This window comes from Polyodon spathula, chromosome 8 (genome assembly GCF_017654505.1).
Source record: "Polyodon spathula isolate WHYD16114869_AA chromosome 8, ASM1765450v1, whole genome shotgun sequence".
NCBI lineage: Eukaryota > Metazoa > Chordata > Actinopteri > Acipenseriformes > Polyodontidae > Polyodon > Polyodon spathula.
Window position 1 is genome coordinate 30,189,751 of NC_054541.1, and position 26,668 is coordinate 30,216,418.

At 35.0% G+C, this 26,668-nt stretch overlaps 1 protein-coding gene across 4 annotated transcripts in view; it reads right to left on the bottom strand.

Moving 5' to 3' along the window:
- Positions 1-5,680: 5,680 nt before the first annotated feature.
- LOC121319752 (chemokine-like protein TAFA-5) overlaps positions 5,681-26,668 on the bottom strand; it is a 121,446-nt gene continuing 100,458 nt past the window's right edge. For 2 of the 4 annotated variants that reach the window (XR_005950748.1, XR_005950749.1), the window contains exons 4-5: positions 21,028-21,183; positions 15,928-16,691 (exon numbers count right to left, since the gene is read on the bottom strand). Coding sequence is in view for 2 of the 4 variants with exons in the window: in XM_041257527.1 (XP_041113461.1) it covers positions 16,683-16,691 (9 nt within the window). In the remaining 2 variants the exon portion in view is untranslated. Of the gene's footprint in view, positions 6,075-15,927; positions 16,692-21,027; positions 21,184-26,668 lie in introns of those variants that run through there. The other 2 variants (XM_041257528.1, XM_041257527.1) reach the window with 2 other exon arrangements.

A 26,668-nucleotide genomic window follows, 5' to 3' on the forward strand; every position in this document is an offset into this window, starting at 1 on the left:
AAGACATGATTATGAAATGTGGTGAGGTTTTTTTTCTTTTTTTTTTTAATCATTCTGGTGTTGGTGAGGGTGGTTGCCAAACTTGAAACTCGCTGTATCGCAGGTTCACTCAATACAAAAAAGCTCCTGGCAACATCCAGAGCAATCTGTGCTTTTCTCTGAAGTCTTTCTTTTGGCTCCGTTTCAATAATTCTTCCCTATACAGTGTGCCTGTGTAAAAGAAAAAGCCATAACACTGTTCTAAAAGGGGGATCATTACCCATAGTTCTTTATGCAAAGTCCCAGATAGATTTTATTGTGGGCGCATAGTGCCCACGTCTTTTACCACTTTGCTCAGTAAAGCATGAGGGTGGAATTATAAGGGGAATACTACTGTGATTTAGGCATATGTAATATTTTAATGGGTTCTGGTCAATCAAGCCCTGTTTTATGAAGTTCATATTACCACTACCAAAATGCAAATTGTGATGCACAACTTTGATCAGGCCCTGAACTTCAAGTTGTGGGGATATATACTTTCAGTGTTGTCTCTTTAATAAATGTTCTGCAATTAGACGAGTTAAAACACATTTGATTTCTTGACTTTATGTAGGCTCATCAATGCACATGTACTGTAGGACACATGTCCGTTTGGAATTATACTGCTGTGTTATCACAAGGATTTCTTTTCCTTGCCAAGTTTTGCCTTGCAGGATGGTGTGGTTTCCGGGGGTTGCTGTTATTACACTTTTCTATGCCTTTACTATGGTAATCTTTTATAAGGGAGCAGCCCAAATCACAGGACACTTTAACAAAGGACAAGTAGACCAGTTTCCACTTGAACAATGTGGCTGGTGCTACACGTACAGCAGTGGACTGCAGTAGCAGGCCATTCTCATTTTTTGCCAGTGCATATAAAAATGTTCATGTTAGTAAAGCTCAAAGTTTTAAGTATTAACATAACTAAAAGTTGATTTTCAAAACTGATTAATTACAGTATGCAGGCAATAATGTTGACATTTGACAATTACATTTCAAAGTTTATTTGAAGCATTATATATTGTAGTTAATTTATCAGCTTCAACAGAAAACTGTCAGAAAATACAACTTCTTTTGGGTCCCTCTGTGGCAAAGTGGTTGGTAAGGGGAACAGATGTCGCGGTGATGCGGTGCAGGAGTGATGAACAGACAACAGTGATTCAGTGAAAAAAGTGCTTTTATTTGTAATCCAGGTCTGGTGACCGTCAAATAATAAATCCCTGGCTATAGACAACGATGTGTAAAGCGCGGGGATAACAAAGCAGGGCACAGTCCCGAACAAAAACGAACGCACGGTCACCAGTCCTGGGTGAGTGCAGACGTGCTTGTAGTGCGTGAAGACACGGGAATGTTGTGACTGTTCTGTGCAGTGGTGATCCGGATTGTGCTGACCCTGGTCGACAGCTCCGGATAGGTGAGTTAACTGTCTGGTGGTGCAAAATGCAGACAATTACAAAACAGACAAAACCCAAAACACAATACACAATACGCTTTTTCTCTTTCTGCATGAGAGCTCCTCTCTCGGTCCTTCTCTCTGCTGAGATTTTACCCAAACGAAGGAAAAGATCAGCGTTACCCTGGCCCCTATATGTAATCCCGAACGATATCTAGGTAAACGGTTGCAGCTGCCTTATTACTTGCAGCTGCCTCTCGTTTACCTTTCAAATCAATACGGTCTTACAACAGTCGTGCTTCTTTCCAGGCTGACCCACTTCCCTGACCCGGAAACGAAATGTCAGGCCAGCCCTTCCAGATACCTCTCCTCTCGTTCTTTAGCGCCCTCACAGGTCGGGAGGAAGATTCATCAGCAGAACTCATCTTTCCATCACACCCTTGTTTTCTTCCACAACACATCCAGCTCCAGGATGATTCAGGATAGTGCTGCATAGTAGATCTATTAGCTGTCATAATACAACAACTGATTGACCTCCGATCAAATGAGAAATTATAGAGACATTGCAATCAAAGAAAAACGAAAACCATCAGAATTTTGTAACAGGTAATGTTGATTTGTTATTATTGAGCCAACACAATTTTCTCACCCAAGTACTTTAAATGAACTACAAATGCTATACAGTATTTTTGCAGGCTTCCCAGGCTTTTTTTGTTATACTGTCCATTTACCATGTATCCTGTACCATTTGTCTGGGCTTTACAGTGGTTACATATGTTTTACCATGCTTTCACACTTTAGTATGCTTTTACTATGGCAAACTTTTGTAAGGGTCTTAGCTGCTATACAGAAGCATCTGATCCTTTTCTACAGGTAGTTAACACCAATATTGTTCACTTTGTACTGTAGTGATCAGTAGTATCTGTAATGAGTGTTCTGTCTTCAAAAACAATCCGTTATACTATAGCCAAAGTTCACATATGTTCAATCATTCTTCATTGCTATTAGTAATTAAAAACCATCAGGACCGTATTGAAACGGCAGTACAGTGCACTACCACAATAGTAAAATAGAAACAAATACACTGCTTTGAATCTTAATACGCTTAACTAATAGCCAGTATCTTTTTGCCATTGCGGAAATTGCCTCCTGTAAAGGAAAGCTATTGCGATTCTATTCAGCAGCATTAACAACCATTTATTGGGTTTAAAAAGCACTGAACCAAGATGTGAATGTATTAGAATAGGTTTACCTCCCACCATTAGCAGCCTACATTGCATATGAAACAAGTTCAATTCACTTTTGCTCTATTTTGTCAACTTTTATTATTGGCCCTATTCAAGATGTCACAATTCTCAATTAAAGTGCATTCCAAACAATTATTTTCTTCTGTCCACTTGCATTTGGTGCAAAACCACTACATTTTTGTTGGATTCAAAAGATAGTTTAGTACGCTCTATAGACTGTGTGGTCCAGTGGGTAAAGAGACCCAGTTCAAATCCCAGCTCAGCCACTGACTCATTGTGTGACTCTGAGCAAGTAACCTCCTTGTGCTCCGTCTTTAGGGTGAGACATTTTTGTAAGTGACTCTGCAGCTGATGCGTAGTTCACACACCCTAGTCTTGTATCTTTTAAAGCGCTTTGTGATGGTGGTCCACTATGAAAGGCACTATATAAAAATAAAAATTATTATAATTATTATTATTAACAGTGTTACCTTTTATTTACTATCCATCTGGGTTTTGGAAAGGACATTTTATACATAAAATGAATCAAATTATTTTGCAAGATAAGCTGGGGTGACTTTGTTGGTGATTGCAGATTTTTTTTTTTTATTACCCTCTATTCCACATTAATTATAAATGGTTGGCTCTGGTATAATGATTATTAAAGCGAATCACACAAGCAATGATGTAAAATATTTCAAGTGACATAGTGGCTGGATGTATAGCCCTACCAGTTTCTGTATTTCACAAACTAGCAGTTTCTTCTCCTTTGGATCTGTACAATGTATGCATGCATATGGTTTTAATCATTCTCGTTCCACTTTGCACAAAGTACAGTTCATGCTTGTTTCAAAGTTGGTCATTTCCTGCATTATACTTTTGATTGCTGCTGGTAATGCTGTTGCTAGATCATGAATGTGTGTAACAGTATATCTAGTAGGCCAAGGAAATATTGTCATGAACTTTTTCAGCCTACCTTGGTTCACACGCAGAGAAGCTGCCTGTGCTATATTTCCATCTTTTGACTTGAAAGTTTCATCCACATTAGAAGCAATGGGCTGGAGATGAGAGTTTGATTTTCCACCTCTTCCTTTTGATGTTGAATGAGATGTTTTCATCTTCAGACTCATCAGACAATGAATCATGGTAGTCAGGACCATTATTGCTTTCAGTTTCTGACATCTCTTCTTCCACTTCATTATCTAAAACTTTTGTCTAATAACCGCTTGCAGCTACTAATTTTTGAACTATCAGAGAACTTGCAGAGAAAAGAAGCCTGTACTAACCTCTGCCTTGTAGACATTTGAATAAACTTTGTTTACAATCATCTCAAGACAGGTGCCACCATTTTCAGATAATGTTGTTGTTGTTGTTGTTGTTGATAATAATAATAGTAGTAATAATAATAGATCAAGGTAAGGCATTGCAGTTTCTTCATTAATATAAAGCTGAAGAGATAAATACCTCAGATCATATTGACCCAAGGCATGTTTGTATATAAAATTGGTTCTAAAAAAAATAAACATCTCAAAGTTCTTATGCTCAGTTTTCAAGTTTGTGGCCCCAACCTAGGAAAAGTAACATTTAAGGTCAATGGAAACAGATCCAAAATACAAGGTTTTAAAAAATATGCACATAAGCTATAGTGGTGGAGTAATCTTTTGGTGTTTTAAGATGATCAGATCCCTTTTAATGCCCCATCCTGGCACTTTTGTCAGTTTGGCTTTTACTGACTCCAATCACACCTCTTTTTATCTGCTTTTAATTACTTTATCGTGGCTCGCTTGATTTTCTTTGCCATGGTTTCGACTTGCTTTTACGTGCATTATATTAAGAGACAGTGCATACATTCCTGACTTGAAATCTCAGAACCCATGCCAATTCGCTTAATTGTATACTCAGGTTTACATATACCTTTCATTTGACTTTAGTGCTATGTCTGACTTATAAAATCTACTTGACCCAAGCTTTCATGTCACTCCTCCATAGATCCTGACTGGTCCTTTTTACTCTATGTAAACTGGAACACTGCCATTAATCCCGATTCCCGATAATGTAAACCCAGAGTGTGTTCTATTTGCATGTGTATGTTGTTAAATATACTGTTTTGACGCGTAAAGAGTTAATTCCCTGCCTATGACAAAACTCCAATATTGGTCTCTGCTGGGAACCTCTTGCATATGTCCATCAAAATATGTTTAATCTAGATTGAATCTTGATTATCAATGGGCTGCTCAAGCTGAAGAGTTGTATAAATGTGAGGCGGAAAGGCTTTTCATGGCAATGAATGGAGGCGGGTTTCAGGACAGCAGCAAGACCACTCTGCTCCAAGCAAGCTTCCAGCACCAGTTCTTACTGCAGAGGAGCTTGTTATATTGTATAACAGTTAGGTGTCAGAAGGTTCTGTGACCCAGAGCCGTTGTCTAAGATTACTGTTTACTGTAGGTAAAGGCAGTTTTGATTTGTGTGTTTGAAAAACATGATGTTTTGAGTCTTGGAAACGAAAAAGGAAGAGCATTAAATAATATGGTGCTGATACACATAAAAATGTAACATTTTGTGTGTGGACTTCCTTTCTTTTTGCCTGTTGCAATAGGAACGATCTTATTTTGTGATCATTCAATAGGTTATTCAGACACTGCAGATTTCCACTCCAAATTTCCCTGAAGACATAAGAGAGTAATTAATAATAACTGGCCAAGTATTCCTTCAGATCAACACCTTCAGCCTTATTTTTAGGGTTATGGCAGGTGTTTTGCACCCAACCCCCATATTTAGTATTTTCATGTAGTAATTCAGAAATACATAAGACTATTATGTTGGGAAATTAACAGAGATACGGTTTTATTTTACAGTAATTGTAGTAAATAACAATACGTCAATAATTGCATTAATACATTTTCTTACTTCAAATAACTATATATATCTATATATATAATATATATATATATAATATATATAATTATATATATATATATATATAGATATATACGGCAGCTCGTTAAAGATGCTAAATGAATCACAAAGGTCAGGTGACAGAAATTGCAGAGATTTCAGGCCTGGGTTCCCTCTTCTTGCCTTTGCCCTGTATGGCACTCTATGGAGTCTTTTTTTCATTCAAATTACATAACAGTATGTACTTTCCAAGAGTTAAGATTTTCTCTTACATTTTTGGCTTTTTAGTTTATCAAACCACATGTGGACTGCAGTGGGAATCCTACTGCATTCTGTGTCAGATGCTGTAGTAGTAGCTGGAGAAGTCATGATCCTTCTTGCTCAGATAACAGTAAGTGTCTGAATTGGGTGGAAGAAGGAGAAAGCTTAGTCCAAACAAAGAGGGGAAATCCTCAGGACTCAGTGGTGCCAACTGAATAGTATAAATGGCATGGGTCACATGACTGGTGTGCCAAACTGACATTTTGAAATCCATGTTACACCTAGAAAACAAAAAGAGAAAAATATACATGTATAATACATATATATAAGAAGAAAGTTTGTCTGTCTGTCTGTTCCTTTATGTGTGCAACCAAACTTTGCATGGGCTCCTCTTTCATCTAGGGGAAGGTGGAGGGCTGTGTTTTGATCCAAAATTTTGACCCCCAGGGTACTTTATTTAGTAACCCTATTGCTGGATCACTACAGTAGCCATGTAGCTCAAATTAAAGAAACCCACAAAACCAATAAATAAATAAAAATAACAAATTAAAAAAAAATTAAATGGCAAAAACAAAAAACAAAAAAGTTAAAAAAAGGGAAAGGGGTCTGAGCGCATTGTGTGACACCCAAGATCAGTAATTTATAGGAAACCATAAGGCTAATGTTCCCTAAATTGTCATGCATGAAATATTGAAATACTGAATTTCCCTGGGCAACGGCAGGTACTTCATTGGTGATATATAGCTAGTGATATATACAGTGCCTATAGAAAGTCTACACACTCTTGAACTTTTTTCACATTTTGTTGTGTCAGTGCCTCAGTTTCATGCATTTAAATGAGGATTTTTTTCCACTTATCTATACATCATACTCTACAGTGTTAAGGGGAAAAGTTTTTATTGAGAAAAAAATGTATATATTAAAAATACAAAACTGAAAGATCATAATTTGATAAGTCTCCACCCCCCCTGAGTGAATACTTGGTGGAAGCACCTTTAACAGCAATTACAAGTGTGAGTCTGTTGGGATAGGTGTCTACCAACTTTACACACCAAGATTTGACAATTTTTGACCTTTTTTACAAAACTGTTCAAGCTCTGTCAAGTTCCTTGGGAGCATTGATGGACGGCAATCTTCAAGTCATGCCACATATTTTCAACTGGATTTAGGTCGGGGCTCTGACTGGGCCACTCAGGGACATTTACCTTTTTGTTCCTTAGTCACTCCAGTGTAGCTTTGGCTGTGTGCTTTAGGTCGTTGTCAAGCTGAAAGGTGAACTTTTATCTCAGTTTCAACTTTCTTGCAGGTGTAGCGGTGATGCGATGCAGAAGTGACAGGCAGACAACGGTATTTCAGTGAAAAAGGTGCTTTAATTATAATCCAGGTCTGGTGACCGTAAAATAATAAATTCCCGGCTATACACAACAATGTGTAAAGCATGGGGATAACGAAAACAGGGCACAGTCCCGAACAAAAACACAAGACGTGATCACCAGTCCTGGGTGCGTGCAGACGTGCAGGTGCTCGGTGCAGACACAGGTTGTGTAGTGTGTAGTGGCTTGATTCATGCGCCCTTCACAAAGACAAATCTGCCTGATTCCAGCCTTGCTGAAGCATCCCCAGATGAGTCCAATTTTCAGCTTTGCCGTCACCTGGTCACCTAATGGTTAAACGGAGACCTGGAGAGGCCTACAAGCCACAGTGTCTCGCACCCACTGTGAAATGTGGTGGAGGATCGGTGATGATCTGGGGGTGCTTCAGTAAGGCTGGAATCAGGCAGATTTGGCATGAATCAAGCCAAGTACAAGGTTGTCCTGGAAGAAAACTTGCTTCCTTCTGCTCTGACAATGTTCCCCAACTCTGAGGATTGGTTTTTCCAGCAGGACAATGCTCCATGCCACACAACCAGGTCAATCAAGGTGTGGATGGAGGACCACGACCCTGTCATGGCCAGCCCAATCTTCAGACCTGAACCCCATTGAATACCTCTGGAATGTGATCAAGAGGATGATGGATGGTCACAAGCCATTAAACAAAGCCGAGCTGCTTGAATTTTTGCGCCAAGAGTGGCATAAAGTCACCCAACATCAATGTGAAAGACTGGTGGAGAGCATGCCAAGATGCATGAAAGCTGTGCTTGAAAATCAGGGTTATTCCACCAAATATTGATTTCTGAACTCTTCCTAAGTTAAAACATTAGTATTGTGTTTAAAAATGAATATGAACTTATTTTCTTTGCATTATTCGAGGTCTGACAACACTGCATCTTTTTTGTTATTTTGACCAGTTGTCATTTTCTGCAAATAAATGCTCTAAATGACAATATTTTTATTTGGAATTTGGGAGAAATGTTGTCAGTAGTTTATAGAATAAAACAAAAATGTTCATTTTACCCAAACACATACCTATAAATAGTAAAACCAGAGAAACTGAATTTTGCAGTGGTCTCTTAATTTTTTCCAGAGCTGTGTGTGTGTATATATATATATATATATATATATATATATATATATATATATATATATATATATATATATATATCTATAAATATTTAAAGTTAAAACAATTTACAATTTGCACTTTTGTGATTTATTTGAAAGCATTAGTAATGATTACTGTATACAGCCAATTTATTAATTCATGAGTAATCTAAAGACCTTTTCACTTCACTAGTGAAAGTTGCTAAATTGGTGATTAATCTGAGACAATTATTGAGAGCTTCTTTTTTATTCTGCAGTGTACGAGAGGTGCTGTTTCTGCAATATTAGCATCGATATAGTAACAATGGTTATGGTAATGGAATAGCTTTATTTTAATTAACACCGTAGCCTATAAATTTAACTAGAATGCCAGAAGTGAGAAGAACCAAATATAAATATTTATAAATATAAAGTAAATATTACAGCTGCTAGAAATGTTTGACACATTTGCTAGACGCAGCAAATTGCATTCAAATTCTGTATTCTACAAAGCCATTCATACATTTCTGCCTTGTGTCTAGCCAAAAACAGAACATACAGACACAGGCAAAGATGCAATGCAACAGCTATACAATTTATTTAATTGATTTAGATATTTGGCTAATATACAGGTTGCCATTATTTTTAGAAGTTTGAAGAAAAAGATTTTATACCGTGGGCCCAATTTTGATGTACACTAAAAAAAATGGAAGGCAACATGCTTTATGCCTTCTCTTCTGTGCTTTCAATTTGAACAATATTATTTTACATTCAATACATTCAACTAATTAGCAAAGCGGATGACTTGGCAAATATTAACTACTCTTGATAGTGGTTGTTCTTTGAAAAAGACTTGTGAGGTGGAGGTTTGTTTACTATCGATCATAAATGCCAACCTTTGCCTTGCCTGCAAAATTGCCTAGGTAAAAATGAGATTGACGCAACTCCCCAGGTTTTTTGGGCGGTAGTGCAGGCCTGATGGTAGTGCAAAAAATGCTACCAAAATCACAGGGCAAAGTCGGAGTCTTTGTGCCCACTTGTAATCAGGTGCGAACGACCTTCATCTTAATGTTGCCTCGCTCTATAATTCAAATTGGGCACAGTACGTTTTGTGCTGACGAAGTGCCAAAGACAATTTTTGTCTGGCAGACTTAAAATTATACTGCTTGATGGCCAACTATTAATTAGATCATTTGTGTTGGAGTAGAATAATGTATTTTTTCATAATTGACCTTAAATGGAAACACAAAAAATAATATTGTGGGTTCACAGTATTGGCATTTTTGCCATGTTACCTCAACTAAGGAAAGCAGCTGTGAAAAACATATTAGATATTGATTTCCTTCAAATCCTGGCATGCACCATTAATTAGATTTATACTGTAAACATTAGACTTACAGTATGAGTGTTAACAGCTGAATGTTATCCCTCTACTAATATATCTCGGCCAAATGCCGGGGGAATTGACTTGGCCATAATTTATGTTCTGTATGTTGTGAGGGTTTCTTACAGCCCGTCCTTCAAGACTGTGATGCAGTGTTTCAAATGTAATCGCAAAAGATGAGTGTGTTTGGAAAATAAGTTGTTGTCTGTAAAAGAATAATAATGCTTTGACCTTTCAAAAAACCAAAAAACGTTTTCAATTTTCCTGACGTATAAGCTCAAAATTTATATACAATGTGGTAGGACTATATCTGGAAGATACTTCTGTCTTGAATGAATGTGTACTTCAAGTGAATGCATTTTAATGGCAATATACATGTAACCTCTTACACCAAGTACTGTAATCCCCAGTCCATGAAATATAATCTTTATGCATCGACAACATATTAGGCTTGTCAATGAAAGAACATAGAATCCAGAATTTTCTATTAAAATAGCATGTTTTGTTTTCTGAAAAGAAAATGTTTAACCTTTTCAGCACCAAAGAGAAGGAATATAGTATAATTTAAAAGTAAATAGTCCCCCATTATCTCTATATATTTTTTACTTTTCCTCTGTTATTTACCACTCTGTTAATAGCAATCAATAGCAAAATTAATGTAATCTAAAGCAAAAATACGATTTTGTATATAACTCATTATCAACTCCTCTGAAGCTTTTTTTTTTTTTGTGTGTTTTTTGTTTCACTAAATGTTAAAAAAAAAATACATTATATAAAAGTTTTAACATAGCAGATCGGGAGACCATATATGCAGAAGTTTTAAAAAACTAAAATAATAAGTTTTAGGACAATTTCCAATCAAATAACACATGCTACAACGAGACAAGTCCTTCTTCAGCTTTTTCCATCCAGCTAAGAAAGTCTTGTAGTCTGAAACGTCCTGCTATAATTTTGTTTTTATATTAATTATTCACAATGTTTGTGTACCTACATTACCTTTTCATTTTGCTCCTTTTGGTAGTAGTTTTGCTTTTTCAAATGTACATTTATATATATATATTATATATATATATATATAGATATATATATATATATATATATAGATATAATATATATATACTTTGGCAGGCATATACCAAATGTTCCTGGAATGATACAAACATCCTTACTTTCAACTATTGCATATTTTTATTTGTAGCAAAAAGACATGAAACCATTTCTGTGTTTCTGTACTAGTTTGACTTGTGTCATGCCTGGATGTCTCAGTGGTCTTCTCTGATTTTACACCAGGTACATTACACAATCCTTGAGCAAGTTCTACCCAATAATAATCACATAAAATGCACACTAATGCAATATGGTTGCAAGTCAAGTACTTAAAAAAAGAAAGAAAAAAAAAAATCACAAAATCGACCCTGGATGGCAAAAATGATTACCAAAAGCTCTGCATACCCAATGCTATACTTTTTCATATCTACAATAATATGCCACCATATTGCTGCGATTATATGCAAGACATTGCAAACTGAATGCATTTTATAACAAAGCAGACCAACTCTTACTGTATTTCACTGTTCATGATTAACTATGCTGGAAGTACAAATAAAATAAATATACATGTACAAAAATCTAAATTTTATATTACATACTTTTTGGTGAGGAAATCATTTTTTTTTTAATTTCTTTATAAAATTCACTATATTAGGGATTTCAATCTTGACATTTTCTATTGATTGGTTAACAATCCAATCTATTAAATCAATTAATCACACCTGTTTGACAGTGACATCAAATTGTATTGAAAGACAACTAAGTAATACGATAGTATTAACATAATGTTATTGTAGCTGGCTGATTGGTGAAAGGAAACAGATGTTTGTGAAACCAATCCAGATAACGTTCATTCCCTGTGGCACATAACATTACTCCCTTAGAGCGATGGCAGCTCAATTATAAATCAGTAATAGCTGTATATTGAACATTAGCTAGCATTACTTATGCTATTTACTGCAAATGTTGAATAATGCCAGCTAATGTTTAGTATACGGTTTGAAAATAGACAAAGTGAGTCATTTAAAATACATTTTTTATTGTTGTTTGTGGTGCTTTATGGGTTAGGAAGGTTCACTGCTTTTTAATTTGAACATTTCATTAAGGGAGAGAGGGATACATAACATGGAGGGCTTTGTTTTTCATCAATGGTGCTGCGGATGGGTTAAAAATTGTACAGTGCTTTTAAAAACAAAAAAGGAGAAGGTGCATGTCCAACTGTTTGGAATGTCAAAGACCCAGTCTTGTTTGCACATTTTTAATTGATTAATTGTGTTTGAATATAATACAGTAAAATTTAAAAGTAAAAATGTGTCCAGCATTGCTAATGTCTTTAGCTTAAGTTAATGCTCCTAACAGCAAACTGTAACTATATACACACTAGATAAATCACTAAACCAGCCAGTTTTTCCACCAAAAGTTTTTCAATATTCATTTTCTGATACTATTTGAAAGAAATAAGTTGAATAAAAGAAAATCCAACTTATCTGCAAATGTGATAAACGTGGAGTACTGCCATGAAAGGAAAGCAGCCATGAGTAAATGCTGCAAGTTGCAGCCTTTTTTCCTTCATTCTGAGATATTGTGAAATATGCACTATTTTTGATACTGCAGCTCAGGTTGTCAAGATGAATTGATCAAATGTTTTTTTTTTTTTTTTAATTAATTAAATCCCACAAGTGTGATTAATCAATAAAATCATATATATGATTTAGGGATGGGACGAACAACGGTTCCAAATAATTTTCCTTTAAGGTCTCACTGAACTGACACATTTCAATTAAAAGCCACACAATTAGGTTTTGCTGTGTGAATAAATCTCCAAAGGGCTTTACACTTAAAAGAAATTGTTGCCTTTTAATCTGCAAACAGCTAAGTTTCGTGTGGCTGATGCAGATCCACGTTATAAACACATAAGCATAACAACAGTCATGGGGTTTCCAAGCGGGTCAATTTACATGTGAAATGGCGATGCGCGTGCACGTTTGGGAGAATTAATCATGTAAATCAGGTTTATGGACGGGGAAAAAAAGGCCAAAGAGAGGGATAGGGTAAATCTCATTTACTCCTGTAAATGACGAAACACACAGGAAATCCATGGCCAGTTTTACATGGTAACCCGCATTTCACATGTAAATGTTAAAGAGCGTGTTTATCCTTAACTATAAATATTTCAAGGGCGCAGGTCAGTTGTTACTGTGTTTTGCCAAGACGGCAGAAAGTAGTGGCTGAAGGGCGATTTTATGGTTAGCAGTGGTGTAGTTCAGTGGTGTGAAAACTATGCTAAAATTAAACACGAAGAGCAAGTGAGCTGCTTATATGTAACTGAATTAATTTCCACCCTTTTTTTCTGATCCCAGCTATGCCCTCCACATTAAAATAGTTGCTGAATTGTTGACGCCCTCTCAGAAATGACCAAATAAAATTGTAAATGAACGTATTGATTGTGTTTTACTTGTTTGCATCATTAATATTTAACACAACAGTAAATCCAACACAACTTAAAAGAAAAGAGAGAATCTCTGACAGCACGAGCCTCCTCAGATCGCTGCTGTCCAATTGAAACAGGCAGCTGAGGTATTTTTAACCTTCACAGTTGCCAAGTCTGCTAATAATAAGTGGAATTTGCATAAACACCCATGCTAAAATGGGTTGCGCTTGTTTTGGGTTTGTTGTGAAAGGCAGTGCTGCTTTTTTTTTTTCTCATGAGACTGTAACCTTCTTCTTCTGTCTCACAGGCAGCCACTGATTCCTGAACACCTCATTTTGTTGCTGATAAGAGTTTGTGCAGGATACAACAGGCAGTGGCAATTTTGGGTACAAATGCATGCATTTAAGTCTGTTTCATCAGTATCTGCCACCTCCCTTTCAAGTGCCCACTGCCGGTATTTGCCCAAGCATGGTGTTGAATCCTCAGCAGTTGTCAGCCGTCCAGACAGGTAGGATTTCTAAGCTAGGGTAGCATATGCAGCATCACCTGATCCCCTATATGCTGTATTGCCTGAATGAAAGGGATATATATATATATATATATATATATATATATATATATATATATATATATATATATATATAACACACACACACACACACACACACACACACACACACACACACACACACACACACACACACACACACACACACACACGCCGGTTTTCAGCCATGGTGATCTGCAATACCTGTTGGTCAGTTTCATTTTATACCTCTGAGTTTATTTTTAATTAATGATTCGTAAATTAGTTGAAACAGTATTCAGTACTAACACCATGACACCCCACTAATGACATCTGAAAAATAATTGAACATTTACAAGACATTTTTCTCATGTAAATGTCTCAAGTTTTAAATCGAGATGAGGCAAAACATACATGATGATAATTAGTCAGTTAAAAGCCATCATTTCCCTTTGAATCGAAAGCACTCAGCAGAACCTAATGACATCATTTAAGAACATTACCATGTTCAAATTAAATGGTTTTTGTGTTTGTTTTTTTTAAACCCTACATGAAGACGTTACACACTGTTGTTATGCTTATGTGTTATAATGTGGATCTGCATCAGCCATGCGAAACTCACTTGTCTACAGATTAAAAGGTGACAATTAGTTTTTAACTGAAAGCACTTCAGCGATTATACATACAGCACAACCTAATTGTGTGATTTAAAAGTTTAACCGGCTTTCAACTGAAATGTGTCAGTTCAGTTAGACGAAGGAAAATTATTTGGAATTTGGAATTATTTATATATTTGCTGTAATAGTATACATCCTCAGTTTAGAATTCTGGTCTTGGAGAAGTACTGTTTCTAATCAGAGTGTAATGAATGTTATCACAGTGATTGGAGCAGCATTGTTATATTACAAAATACAAACTCAAGAATTAATATAAACTTAGAACAGGCTCAACTCAAAAAGCTTTAACACTATTATTATTCATGAAACTGGCCTAGACTGCTGTTGGCACATTACTGTTTCACTAGGCTGGAGCAAGGACTGAGTTAGGTTCTGGTATGTACTGTGTAAGGATTCAGCTGTGGGCTCACAATCAGTCCCATCAGGATCATCTTTGAGGAGGCCTGGTGACGAGCTTCATCAACTCCCAGATGGAGGCACCATTGCTGAGATGGTGGATGGGAAAACGAAGCAGCAAAGGACATTGGCATACAGTGTATAACATACTTGGGTTAAAAAACCTGGGATAAATTGGGACTCCTAATGATTTGACAATGATTTCACAATCAATACTTTATCTCCTGAACCGCACTCAAGCTAGTACATACAAGTTACATTGAACTTTTATTGATGAAAACACTTTTTTAAAATGGATTAAAAAGTTAGTTTGTAAATAGGGCCCAGTATGTACCTGTTATTGTATTTCTTTATTTTTTGTTTTAGTATTTTAATTAAAAAAGTGCTTATCTAAATGAGCCTCTTTTCTCATTCAAGTATTGCCACACCATGAACTTATTATGAAAACATAACTTCATATTTTACACTCTAAAAAGACAAAACTGACTTGTAACTGATTAGTGGTTCATTTATTAACTAACCAAATTGTTGTGTAAATTACAAATGTTTTTCCTTTAAAACAGAGTAAATTTTAAGTCTAATAGGACTGGGCCAATATATAAATATATATAATATATATATATATATAGATATATATAATCTTATATATATATAGATATATAATATATATATATAGTATACAATTAAAGTCAGTCAGTGACATGTAAAATAAATAAATAAAACAGAACTCAACTTATATCCACTTCTTTATGACTGGAATAGTGACCACATTGATTGTGTTAAATAAAGTTTTCTACAAACATACAACATATAAAACAATGTTAAATATATAACTTTATGCTTCTCATAATACATTTAATGATCTTTTCTTTCCCAAACTAACTTTTTCTATGACGTTGATCTCTTGTGGTAAATATTCTGTTTGATTTAGATGCCGGTCATTGTAACCATCCATGCTTATTGAAAATTGTCCAAATGGAGCTACTGAATAATATATATACTATATATATATATATATATATATATATATATATATATAATATATATATATATATATATATATGTGTATATATATATATATATATATGTATATATATATATATATATATATATATATATATATATATATATATATATATATATATATATGAGATATATCTATATATAATAGATACAATATATATCTATAAGGAGTATTATCTTTATCTCCTCAGGTTCATAAAAAATAACAATTTACTTCAGTATGTGTAAAAGTCAACATAGAATTCAAGGTGCTCCTTCAGTACCAAGTCTCTTACGTGACAGGGCATACAGTACACTGTTATCTCTTCAGTATTTTCTCAGACCAGTTTCTCTGAAAACCACCAGTCACTGCAGAGTTCAAAAAAAATTTAAACCAGGTAGTAATATTTTTTCTGTCTGACAGCTGAATATATATCATTCAAAGGGCTCTTGCAATTTTACAAGTTAACCTTGTCCACAAAGAGCGTTGTGTCCACTTCAAAATATTCTTTGTTCTTTGGTCTGCAATAACATGAGTGTGAGGAGATGAGTCCATTCCAGGAGAGCTAAATCCATAAGAACAGGTCCATCTTGCCCATATTGTTTTTTGTGTAAACTCTCCACGAAAGAAGTTGTGTCCTCCAGGTTCTTCTGCTTTAACCAAGAAAACAAAACCAAGTCCAATAGCAGTACGAAACATTTAATATAAAATTAAAACCACAGTACTGCTAATGCCCAATCCCGTCTTTGATATCTACAGTACATCCCTCTGTCCTGAACTCCAGTATGGTGTTGATCAGGCTTCAGCTCATAGTCAGAAATGAAGCTGTCCTTTGCGATACAGAGAAACAGACAGTTGAGCTGATGACATAAAACAGATGATCCACAGCAGTGAAACTTGACTAAGGTAGGTAGCTCACACAGTCTAAACCGCTCCTATGAAGATTCTTTGTTGCTACATTTGTCAGGAGACCTGCAAATCAATAAGAACACATGAGTCAACAGCTTGCTTTAAGGTCAATGTTGTTGTTGTTTTTGTTTGTTACAATTTGTCACACAGCTCCCTACAAAATGAGTAGCCTACAAAATATTCAACAGTTAAAAGTGTGAAAAGCGATAAAAAAAAAAATGTACATCATACACTGTGATTTTAAGATGCATACCATTACGGAAAGAAAAAAAAAAACAAAAAGGACAATTTACTGATTGGCAAATTTGCCACATTTTCTAAGAACATTTATGTTCTGCATGTGCATTATTATTAGGCTTCTAACTGTACATACTGTATGCATTATTTCCATACCTAAGCACCTCATTCATATTTTAAAAATAAAAACTTTCAATTTTCATTAAATTGCCATTAAATTGGGTGCAAAGTGTTAAATATTTTATACTAGCAACACGTTTCACGGAAGGGGCTGTTCACAAAGCCTTCACTCTGGAGTTATATTATAACCATATACCCGCATAAGAGAATTCAAGATATGTGGAACATTGAGCTATCTTGTGGAATATTAATGGAACATTTGTTAATGTAAACAGCTTATACCAAATACTTGTCTTTCACTGTTCCTGCGCAAGCGTGAAGCCATCATCCCTGCAATTTAGAAAACCTGTGACTGGCATTTGTTCACCTACCTCAACACTTAAAGGGACCCAGGACCCCACTAATAATAGAACATCTGAGGCACACAGCATTTGTGTTACCACGGGCAGGACGAATGTATTATATAAGTATGTGAATAAATAGCCAGACTTATTTAAAACTTTGTGACAGAGATTGTAAATTTGCACTACTGACCATCTCAGCGTCCTTGTAACTTTATTCCTTCCAATAAACTGGCAGTTGCCTCCTAACCATCTACAGCTGAAGCATCTGTAGTAGATCAACATACAGAGCAAGGCAACTGTCAAACTAACACTATAAACAAGTATTATTCATAACAGTTGGAAGGGATTTATTATTTTTTCTTCATTAATCCTTGTATATATGCTATATTTCTATTTTCTACTGCAGCATCAATCTGTCAGCATTGGAAACACACGCTACTTATTTGTATTGAATTAACATATAAGCCCATCATAAACATTTTCAAAAATTAAGCTATAACTGATAACATTATATATATATATATATATATATATATATATATATATATATATATATATATATATATACACAACAGTTGATAATACAAGCTTCAATTCCTTTAATTAAAATCTATATTACAACATTTTTAACATACTTACTGTATGTACATACATTCTTTTTTCCAGCAGCTACACACACATGCTGTGTGCCCCAAATGTACTATTATGTGTGGAGCCAGGTTAATATTCCACATATATCATTCTGAACACTCTTATTCAGAATACTGCTTACCTTATTCGGAATGTCCTATTTACATGAGTGGAATAACTGTTAAAGGCTTCTAGTCAAAATGTTTGTTATTTAATTTAATTTTATTTTAGTATTTCTTATTTTTTGTAGTATTCAAACCTAGAGGGTAGAATCTGAAACCTTCTATACTGAAAACTGTAGTTGCACTGCCCTGCTAAAGGCCATAAGCTCCCAGCCAATTTGACCTGAAATTTGCAACAATAACGTTGCTTTTGCAGCCTCTGTACTAACTATTATGTATTACTATTTTTGAAGCTGACACATTAATTTACAAGTACATATACTACAACAGTCTAATCTACAATAGTCTACTACAAAAGTCTAAAAACCTTGTAGATACTAGAATGACACAAACAAAATCATTTAAAAAGAAGTCACTTGCATCATGTTAGCACTGATTTGAGATTAAAATAACATTATGTAACACAATTTTTGTTCCTGGGTAGTAAGTGTTATTTCCTAATTGCTTATGCCTCAAAAGTATAGAAAATGGCTATTATTCCCCACAAACTTTGCTTTTGTGACTAGGACAGTGATATTTTGAAATTTACCTATTTCCAATGAGAATTTCCATATGAATCCAAATTAACATGTATTTATACTAAAGTAATACAAAAATGACTACAAAAGATTTAGAAGTGAGTAGTTTTTCGAGATTTACGATTATACTGTAAATCACTTTCACAAATCAGCCCCCAAATGTAGTCTCCCATCATGTTCTCGTTTACTGTCCTTGGTAGTGGCGTCCAAAGTCCAGTATATCCTGGTGGAAGAGCTCGCCTTGCTCCTCCGAGTACACTCCCATGTTCTCCTTGAATTTATCAAGATAAGCATCAAGGATATGGACTTTGAGGGACATCCTACAGCCCATTGTGCTGTAGTTCTTCACCAGAGTCTCAACCAGCTCCACTTAGTTTTCGGCCTTGTGATTGCCCAGGAAGCCCCGAACCACTGCGACAAAGCTGTTCCAAGCCACTTTCTCCTTACTAGTGATCTTCTTGGGGAATTCATTGCACTCCAGGATCTTCTTTATCTGTGATCTGACGAAGACACCAGCTTTGACCTTTACCTCAGACAGCTTAGGGAAGAAGTCTTGAAGGTACTTGAAGGCTGCCGACTCCTTACCTAGAGCTCTGACAAATTGTTTCATAAGGCCCAATTTGATGTGCAGTGGTGGCATCAGCACCTTCCGGGGGTCCACCAGTGGCTACCACTTGACGTTGTTCCTCCCCACAGAGAACTCGGTCCGCTGTGGCCAGTCCCGCCTGTGGTAGTGCGCCTTGGTGTCCCTGCTGTCCCAAAGGCAAAGACAGCAGGGAAACTTGGTAAAACCGCCTTGGAGACCCATCAGGAATGCCACCATTTTGAAGTCTCCTATGACCTCCCAGCCGTACTCATCATACTTCAAGGCGTCCAGCAAGGTCTTGATGCTGTTGTAATCCTCTTTGAGGTGCATCGAGTGAGCCAGGGGAAGAGACGGGTTACTAGAAGTTACTCCAAGTTTACTCGGCACTGAATCTATCTGGAATGTTCTGGAAAATTGGCAAATTTCAAAATATCACTGTCCTGGTCACAAAAGCAAAGTTTGTGGGGAATAATAGCCATTTTCTATACTTTTGAGGCATAAGCAATTAGGAACCAAAAAAAAAAAAAAAAAATTGTTACACGGTGTAATTTGATCCACAGTGCCCTCTAGTTATACAGCAGTACTTGTACGGAATTAGCACACATTTTTAAAACTACAAACCTCAGAAAAACATCTCAAATCTCAGTGTAACTCCTTGGGCAATAAAAGACACTCTCTCCTGTTGCTTTTATTACTACAATAGCAGACACATTATCCAGCAGTAAACGTGTCAATCTTACAGATTCCTTTACTCCAGTAATAACTGAATATTACAATTGTAAAATAAGGACTTTCAGTCAGACATTCTCTAATGATATATAATTGCTAAGCATTAATATGTTTTCTGCAGGTATTCATAATTACTGTACACTGAATGATGCAAAAGCCTGCCCCTTAAAAGGGGTGAAAAAAAAACATTAGAAACATCAGCCACACAAAGAAACTGAAAATTGCAGTGTGATTTGAACCCTATACTGCAGATAAGCTCACAACGGTTCACATGAACCAATCTTAAAGGAGCCGTTTGCAACTATATATATATATATATATATATATATATATATATATATATAGTATATATAATAGAAAATAGAATGTACATACTTTTCATATTAGACTACATGATAACGATCTTACAATGGTGGGCCTAAACATCTGAACATGGCAACTGTTTAGATCATTAAACATTAAAATATGGTACTTTGCGCAAGGCTATGAAAAACACCTCTAACAGTTTCTTTTAATCTTAAGAATTTACAACTTCAAGGAAGCTCCATTTTAGTTGTGACATTGTAATACATGGTATTAAATCACAAGGATTTGTGTTACCGGGAGTATTATAAATACACACATTAGATTGTGACACCTTTGTTTTGTTAGATACTGATTTACCTTGTTTAAATGCTAAAACTTTAACTCTCCTGCAAGAAAAAAATCTGCAAATCACTGGTTGGAGAGGCCAGTTGCTAAGGGAATAACATAGAGCCTAGTAGGAAAGAGCCCATATTCCTGCTTCCTGAATAATAATTTCTGAGATGATTTTAAATGTTAAAATTGTAACATACGTACATTTTAAAGAAAAATGACACACATATAAGTGATAGTGGAAACATATACAGTTGGAATAGTATGTACAATTATATAAAAGTAATTTAGACTTTCTACTACTATGATAATGTTATTTTTTTTTATCACAAATGCATGTGCATATTTATAATGGAAAATAGGGTAATGTTTGGAATTATGTAGAAATCAATCTTAGTTAAAGTATTTTTTTTGTACCTTCAGTGTTGTTATGGCCTCTTTGGTTTGCTGTTTTGTTGTTTCTTTCGTATCTGTTCTTGACAAGTAGTTGTTTTTCGTTGCCAGTCGGGCTCGCAAAGCGTTCCGCCATGTTTGTTTATGTTTTTGAAAGGGAATTCCGTGACGTCATAGTGCCTGAAATTATAGGTATGGTTTTGTTGTGTTATAGTAAAGGGTGGGAATTTGGCAATATGATTAGTTGAAACGCTTGCAGCAGATATCACAGTTATGCATCAGTTTAATATTACCCTATAGATATATTACTAAAGTTTTTATGTATTTGCATTCTCTTAAGCTGCACTGTGTTTTGCCTTGACAGTTCATAATCAGTATGTCACAGTTTCTCACTGATGCCAAAAACCTATGGCAAGCAAAATTACAATTTAGAGAGATCTCAAGAGAATTTATAGATATCGCTAAATCATTTCCAGATATCACTAAATATTTGAAGATATCTTGAAGCTATCTTCAAACATTTAAAGATATATCTAAATCATTTAGAGATATCTCCAAATAACTTCCTGTTCATTTAAAGATATCGATAAATCATTTAAAGATATCTCAAAATAACATCATGTTCATTTAAAAATATCTTTAAACCATTTAGAGATATCTCTAGATATCTCTAAATTACTTCCCTTGAAAATGCTCTATGTTTTTAATGATCTTCCTGTTCAATTTGAGATATCTCAAAATGTTTTACAGATATCTTTAAATGTCAAGATATCTTAAAAATGCAATTTGAGATTTCTTTAAATGATAACTTGGCTTGCCATAAAAACCTCATAAGGATAGCTATAGGCTGAATTCTCAAGCTCTTTGCTCTGAAATGTTATTAGCACAATGAAAACAAAACTGAAATAAAAAAAATGTATTGGGTTAATTTTATTTGATAATTATGAGTAAAAAGCTTTGAGAATAAGCCATATCTCAAAGACAATATAGAATCAAACTCAGTTCCTAAGTGTTAAAGCCTCATATTTATATATATATATATATATATATATATATATATATATATATATATATATATATATATATATATATATATATATATATATATATATATAATATATATATATATATACACACACACACACACAACAAATGCACTCAGAGTGCCTCAGTATTGAATGGCCCAGATTCACTTCCTGCTTGGTAAACCAAGTATGGCACACTTGGATTTTAATCTCGTCCCAGATTCAACTGGTGCGTGTAGTTAAAATTGTTTCATGGGTCCATGGTTACTTGTCATACAGGCTATGGAAACAAATACTGTACCTTGTTTACATGGTTTTGGCATTCATCATTAAAGTATATTGTCACAAAAGTAATGGATTTGCAATGGATTTTTCAAATTAATTTTGGCAACTGCATATACTTTTTTTTTTTTTAAAACTAAGACTTAAATTATTTATTCAGACTAGAAATACTCATGTTCTGTTCTTCTTATTTAAAGACAAAATTAGCTAGCAACAACTCAAGCTCATTTAGTGGAATAAGGCACAGTTCGCAAGTCTGAAAAGTAAGAGATGAATTTTATATCTGTTGCGTTTTTTTGTATGATTCTCCTGTTTTCCTGTTCCTAGATGAGCATTTGTCAGTTGGATCTCCTTTTAGAAAGCTGCACTGCATTGCGGTATTTTCAAATTGTCACTAAAAGAACAGTATGATACAATATACTTTTCATGTCAAAGCTGTAGTACAGCAAGTTTGTATTTTGGTTCACCTAGCTACAATATTCATAAACAATCCTTCCTAGTTATTAATATTGTCAGGGATTTATATACACAAGGCTTTTAGATTATTGCTACTGTAGTTTACACACACACACACACACACACACACACACACACACACACACACACACACACCATCTATATATGATATATCGATATATATATCTATATATATATATATAATATCTATATTATATATATATATATACAAGGCTGCTACCCTCGTATCTGTGGTACTGTACATGCAAGTGTTCTTCATTGCTTCATTTTAAGTTACCAACTTTGCCTGTTTTTTTTTTCCCATTTATGAAAAAAAATGTATAAGGCCAACACTTCAGTAAATGTGTCCCAGTGTTTCAACATTGTATTTCTTCTACATTGTGAACTATTACAAAAATAAAAGAATATGTTTCATATTATTTAAATGTTACAATATAGTTAGGTGATAAGGTTAGCATGAGTATAATCACTGGCTTTACAATGAATTCCTAGCTTGTCCTAACAGAAAGGTCATGGTTGACCTTACTGGGACATGAGCAGCAAAGCAGATGAAATGTAATGAACCTGAGAAGCAAACAAGCTTGGCTGATGACAGGGACCAGGATACAGTGGTAACACTGTCATCAGTCAACTCCACTGAGGTACACTCACTGCTATTTATCATTGAGCTATTTCTGAGTTTCTAATCAAATACCACACATCTGTCTGAAGAATCTTGCAAGAGGAAAACCCACTTAAATTAAATACTTTCAAAACGCAGCCTCAAATAAAAAAATGCAGGTCAAAACAAGTAAAATTAAAACAAATGATCCAGTTTTATACACAGAACTGTGTAAAATATATGCACAAATAATCCTTGTCTATGTGAAAACTGTTTAATTGTGTACCAACATAATACAATAAACAATAATCACACTGCCATGTGGTTTAGTCTGTACTCTGAATTAAGGGGGGGGTGACTGTCTATTTTGCCTGTCCACTTTTTTTGCTCTGTTTGTAGAGAGTGAATTGAGGAGCTGTAAAACTTACAGAAGATCATCCCACGGAAAACTGAAACTGGAGAAATAGGCGCTGTGCACACCCTACTTCCACATTCTCTTATAACGGAATAGTTACTTCCGGTTAATGTCTGCTTGCGTTAGAATACAGCATTCGAGTCTGACTTATGACAGCTTGTGAAGTATGCCATGGCCTTTTTTTAAATGCGTTACCTTCAGGACTTACCAAGGATCACAGTTAATGATTTCCATAGAATAGTTAAACTGCAGCAAAGCTCCATCAAACAAACTGGAATAGGGTTTGAAAATGTACGTTTCCAGCTACCTTTGCAACTACGAGGGGGAGTTGTTTAAAATTTTCAGTCTTTGCATATCTGTAAAACTGTTGTGGTAAAATCAATATTTAATAAGGATACTTGGTTAATGAGTAGGTTATATTGTTATATATTGTTGCTAATATGTTAACATATAAAATAAAATTGACACAAAAATATGAAATGTACTGTATGTACTCTTACTATATTGTGATTATGGAACTGTAAGTATTTTAGTTGCTCTTAGGACTGAAGTAATTGTATTTTACCTGCTCTTACTGTATTGTGAATCATGACATATGTATATTTTGTGACAACTCAAACTCTAAGTCGCTCTGCTAAGAAAATAAATAATAACACGTACTTTATCGTGATGATAGCATAACCGGCTGGAATTTAATACATTTGTTTATGATAAAATTAGCTAAGTGGCAAACTGTACAACATTGTCAAATTATTGTTGTAATGCTATGATGGTTTCATATTTTATTTCAAGCACTGTATTCCCTCAGACATAACGTCTATCTCGTTGTCGTTAACCAGTATCAAACAGGCAGGCTGACGGGTGAAATCAGTGTGAGGGCCAGTTGTTTCAGATCGATGAAGAAGAATGAGAAGCCGCACAGTGAAGGATACAAATTAGTGTAGCTGTTGTTCAAGTTGTTCAAGTTCAAGGTTTGATTTACAGTTGTATGAGTTCAATTTAAATTTATTTGCATTATTAAAGTTATTAATACTTTGTTACACTAATGAACAAGATCAATCGTTTATTTTTAAGTTATACTAAATACTAAAAACTTTAGTGTACTAACAAACGCAGTTATGAATTCCTCTAGTTATGAATTCCTTTGTTTAATGGTTGTCAATATTTTGTGTTTTATGACTTATATTTAATTAATTTGTTTTACTACAGATTATGCTAAAGGATTCAGGCCCAGTAATATTGACACATGGCCACTGTTCATGTGCAGCTGGAATGGCCTTGTGCAACCACACTGCTGCACTTCTGTTCCAGAAAGCTCACTATTTGCAGTTGTGAACAGCTGTTGTTCCTCCAGTTCACAACTGTACTGAAACAGAACAAAGGTGACACAAATCGAGAACCATGGTAAGTCTGTGTCAGCAGCGTTACTGAACAACCCATTGAGTCTTTTTCGGTGACAGGCTCAGGTTTTTCTCTCTTCTCCCAAACACCAAGCCTTGGCTGTTGCGGACGACAGTAATTCCATTGAAAGAGCACTGGTACCGAATCCTTTTTTAGCCATCACTGTCCTCCACAGGTTGCTTTGAGCACATCGTTTTTAACAAAGTGTCTGCTGCACACTTTTCTGTGTTTTGTTGCCGTAAATTGCTCTCGGCGGATGTTGTTAAGGCACTTCTTATTCTCTTAGTAAGTTCTTATTTTGTACTTGTGGCACTTATTGTACTCATTGTAATAAAACAATATCTAATAGAATAATAATGACATAATCTTCAACAAACACGCGTATACCAAAAACGATCGATTAAACAGGAAGTATGCCGGTAGAAGTCAAAACGGAAGCCCACTGACGGCATCTTGTGCACAGAGCCTATTCCTTTTCTTTTTTTTTTTTTACCTGTGTTGCCACAATTAACAGCGGAATCACCTGCAAGGCATAGTAAGCCTACTAAGTAAGAGACGAAGTCTATTAAGTGTAGTCATGATTGAAAACTAAATAAAAAATAGACCTAATTAACCTAACAATGCCATCGCCAGGGACATATATCTATATCAACGTATAAACAAATAATTGTACACCAAATTATGTGGGTTTTTTTTTACATTGTCACAAAACAATATACAACTCTGGTTACAAACAGTAGTGACATTTACTATCAGCTCTACAATGACAATATTTATGATCAATGGATTCTACCACCATGCATGAGCTTAGAGTTATAAAAAGCAATTGATACAGGATACACAGGTTACTTCAAACACATCGTATTTTCATTGTACCTTATTTGTACAGTAGCGTATTGCGTTCCTTAACTACTATAAAACTGGTATCTAACAAGTTAGTGATCATATAATCATGCACAGCAAATCCTCTGGTACGTTTTTCTATAGACAAATCCTTGACTTAAGAATTAACTTTAAAGACTTGAAGAATCTTTACTGATGTGTCATGAACATGCTTAAATGGCAACTACCTCTCTAACTTCCACACTTCATGGTACTTGTGCTTTATTTTAAATTGACTGGAAAAATCCAGATTGTCTGATTGTTTAAAAGCTGCCACTAAATATAGAATGGTGGGTGATACATTCTCAATGTTTGTTTGTCTTTTAAAATATAATGCCATCATTTACGATACAGCATTGATTTTCAGTTAATAACAGAAATATTCTGCTCTAAATGGGTCATTTTCCAGTTGTTAATTCCCTTTCTGGCACAGATAATGACCCTCAACTTCACCTCATGGTAGTAACTGACAGAGCACTCATTACTCATTACTTATTGAGAAATGAACGCTTTATTGGGGATTATGTCCTATTTTTGTTACTCTTCGTAACCCCTTTCAAAAGGCACAAAATAATACATTAG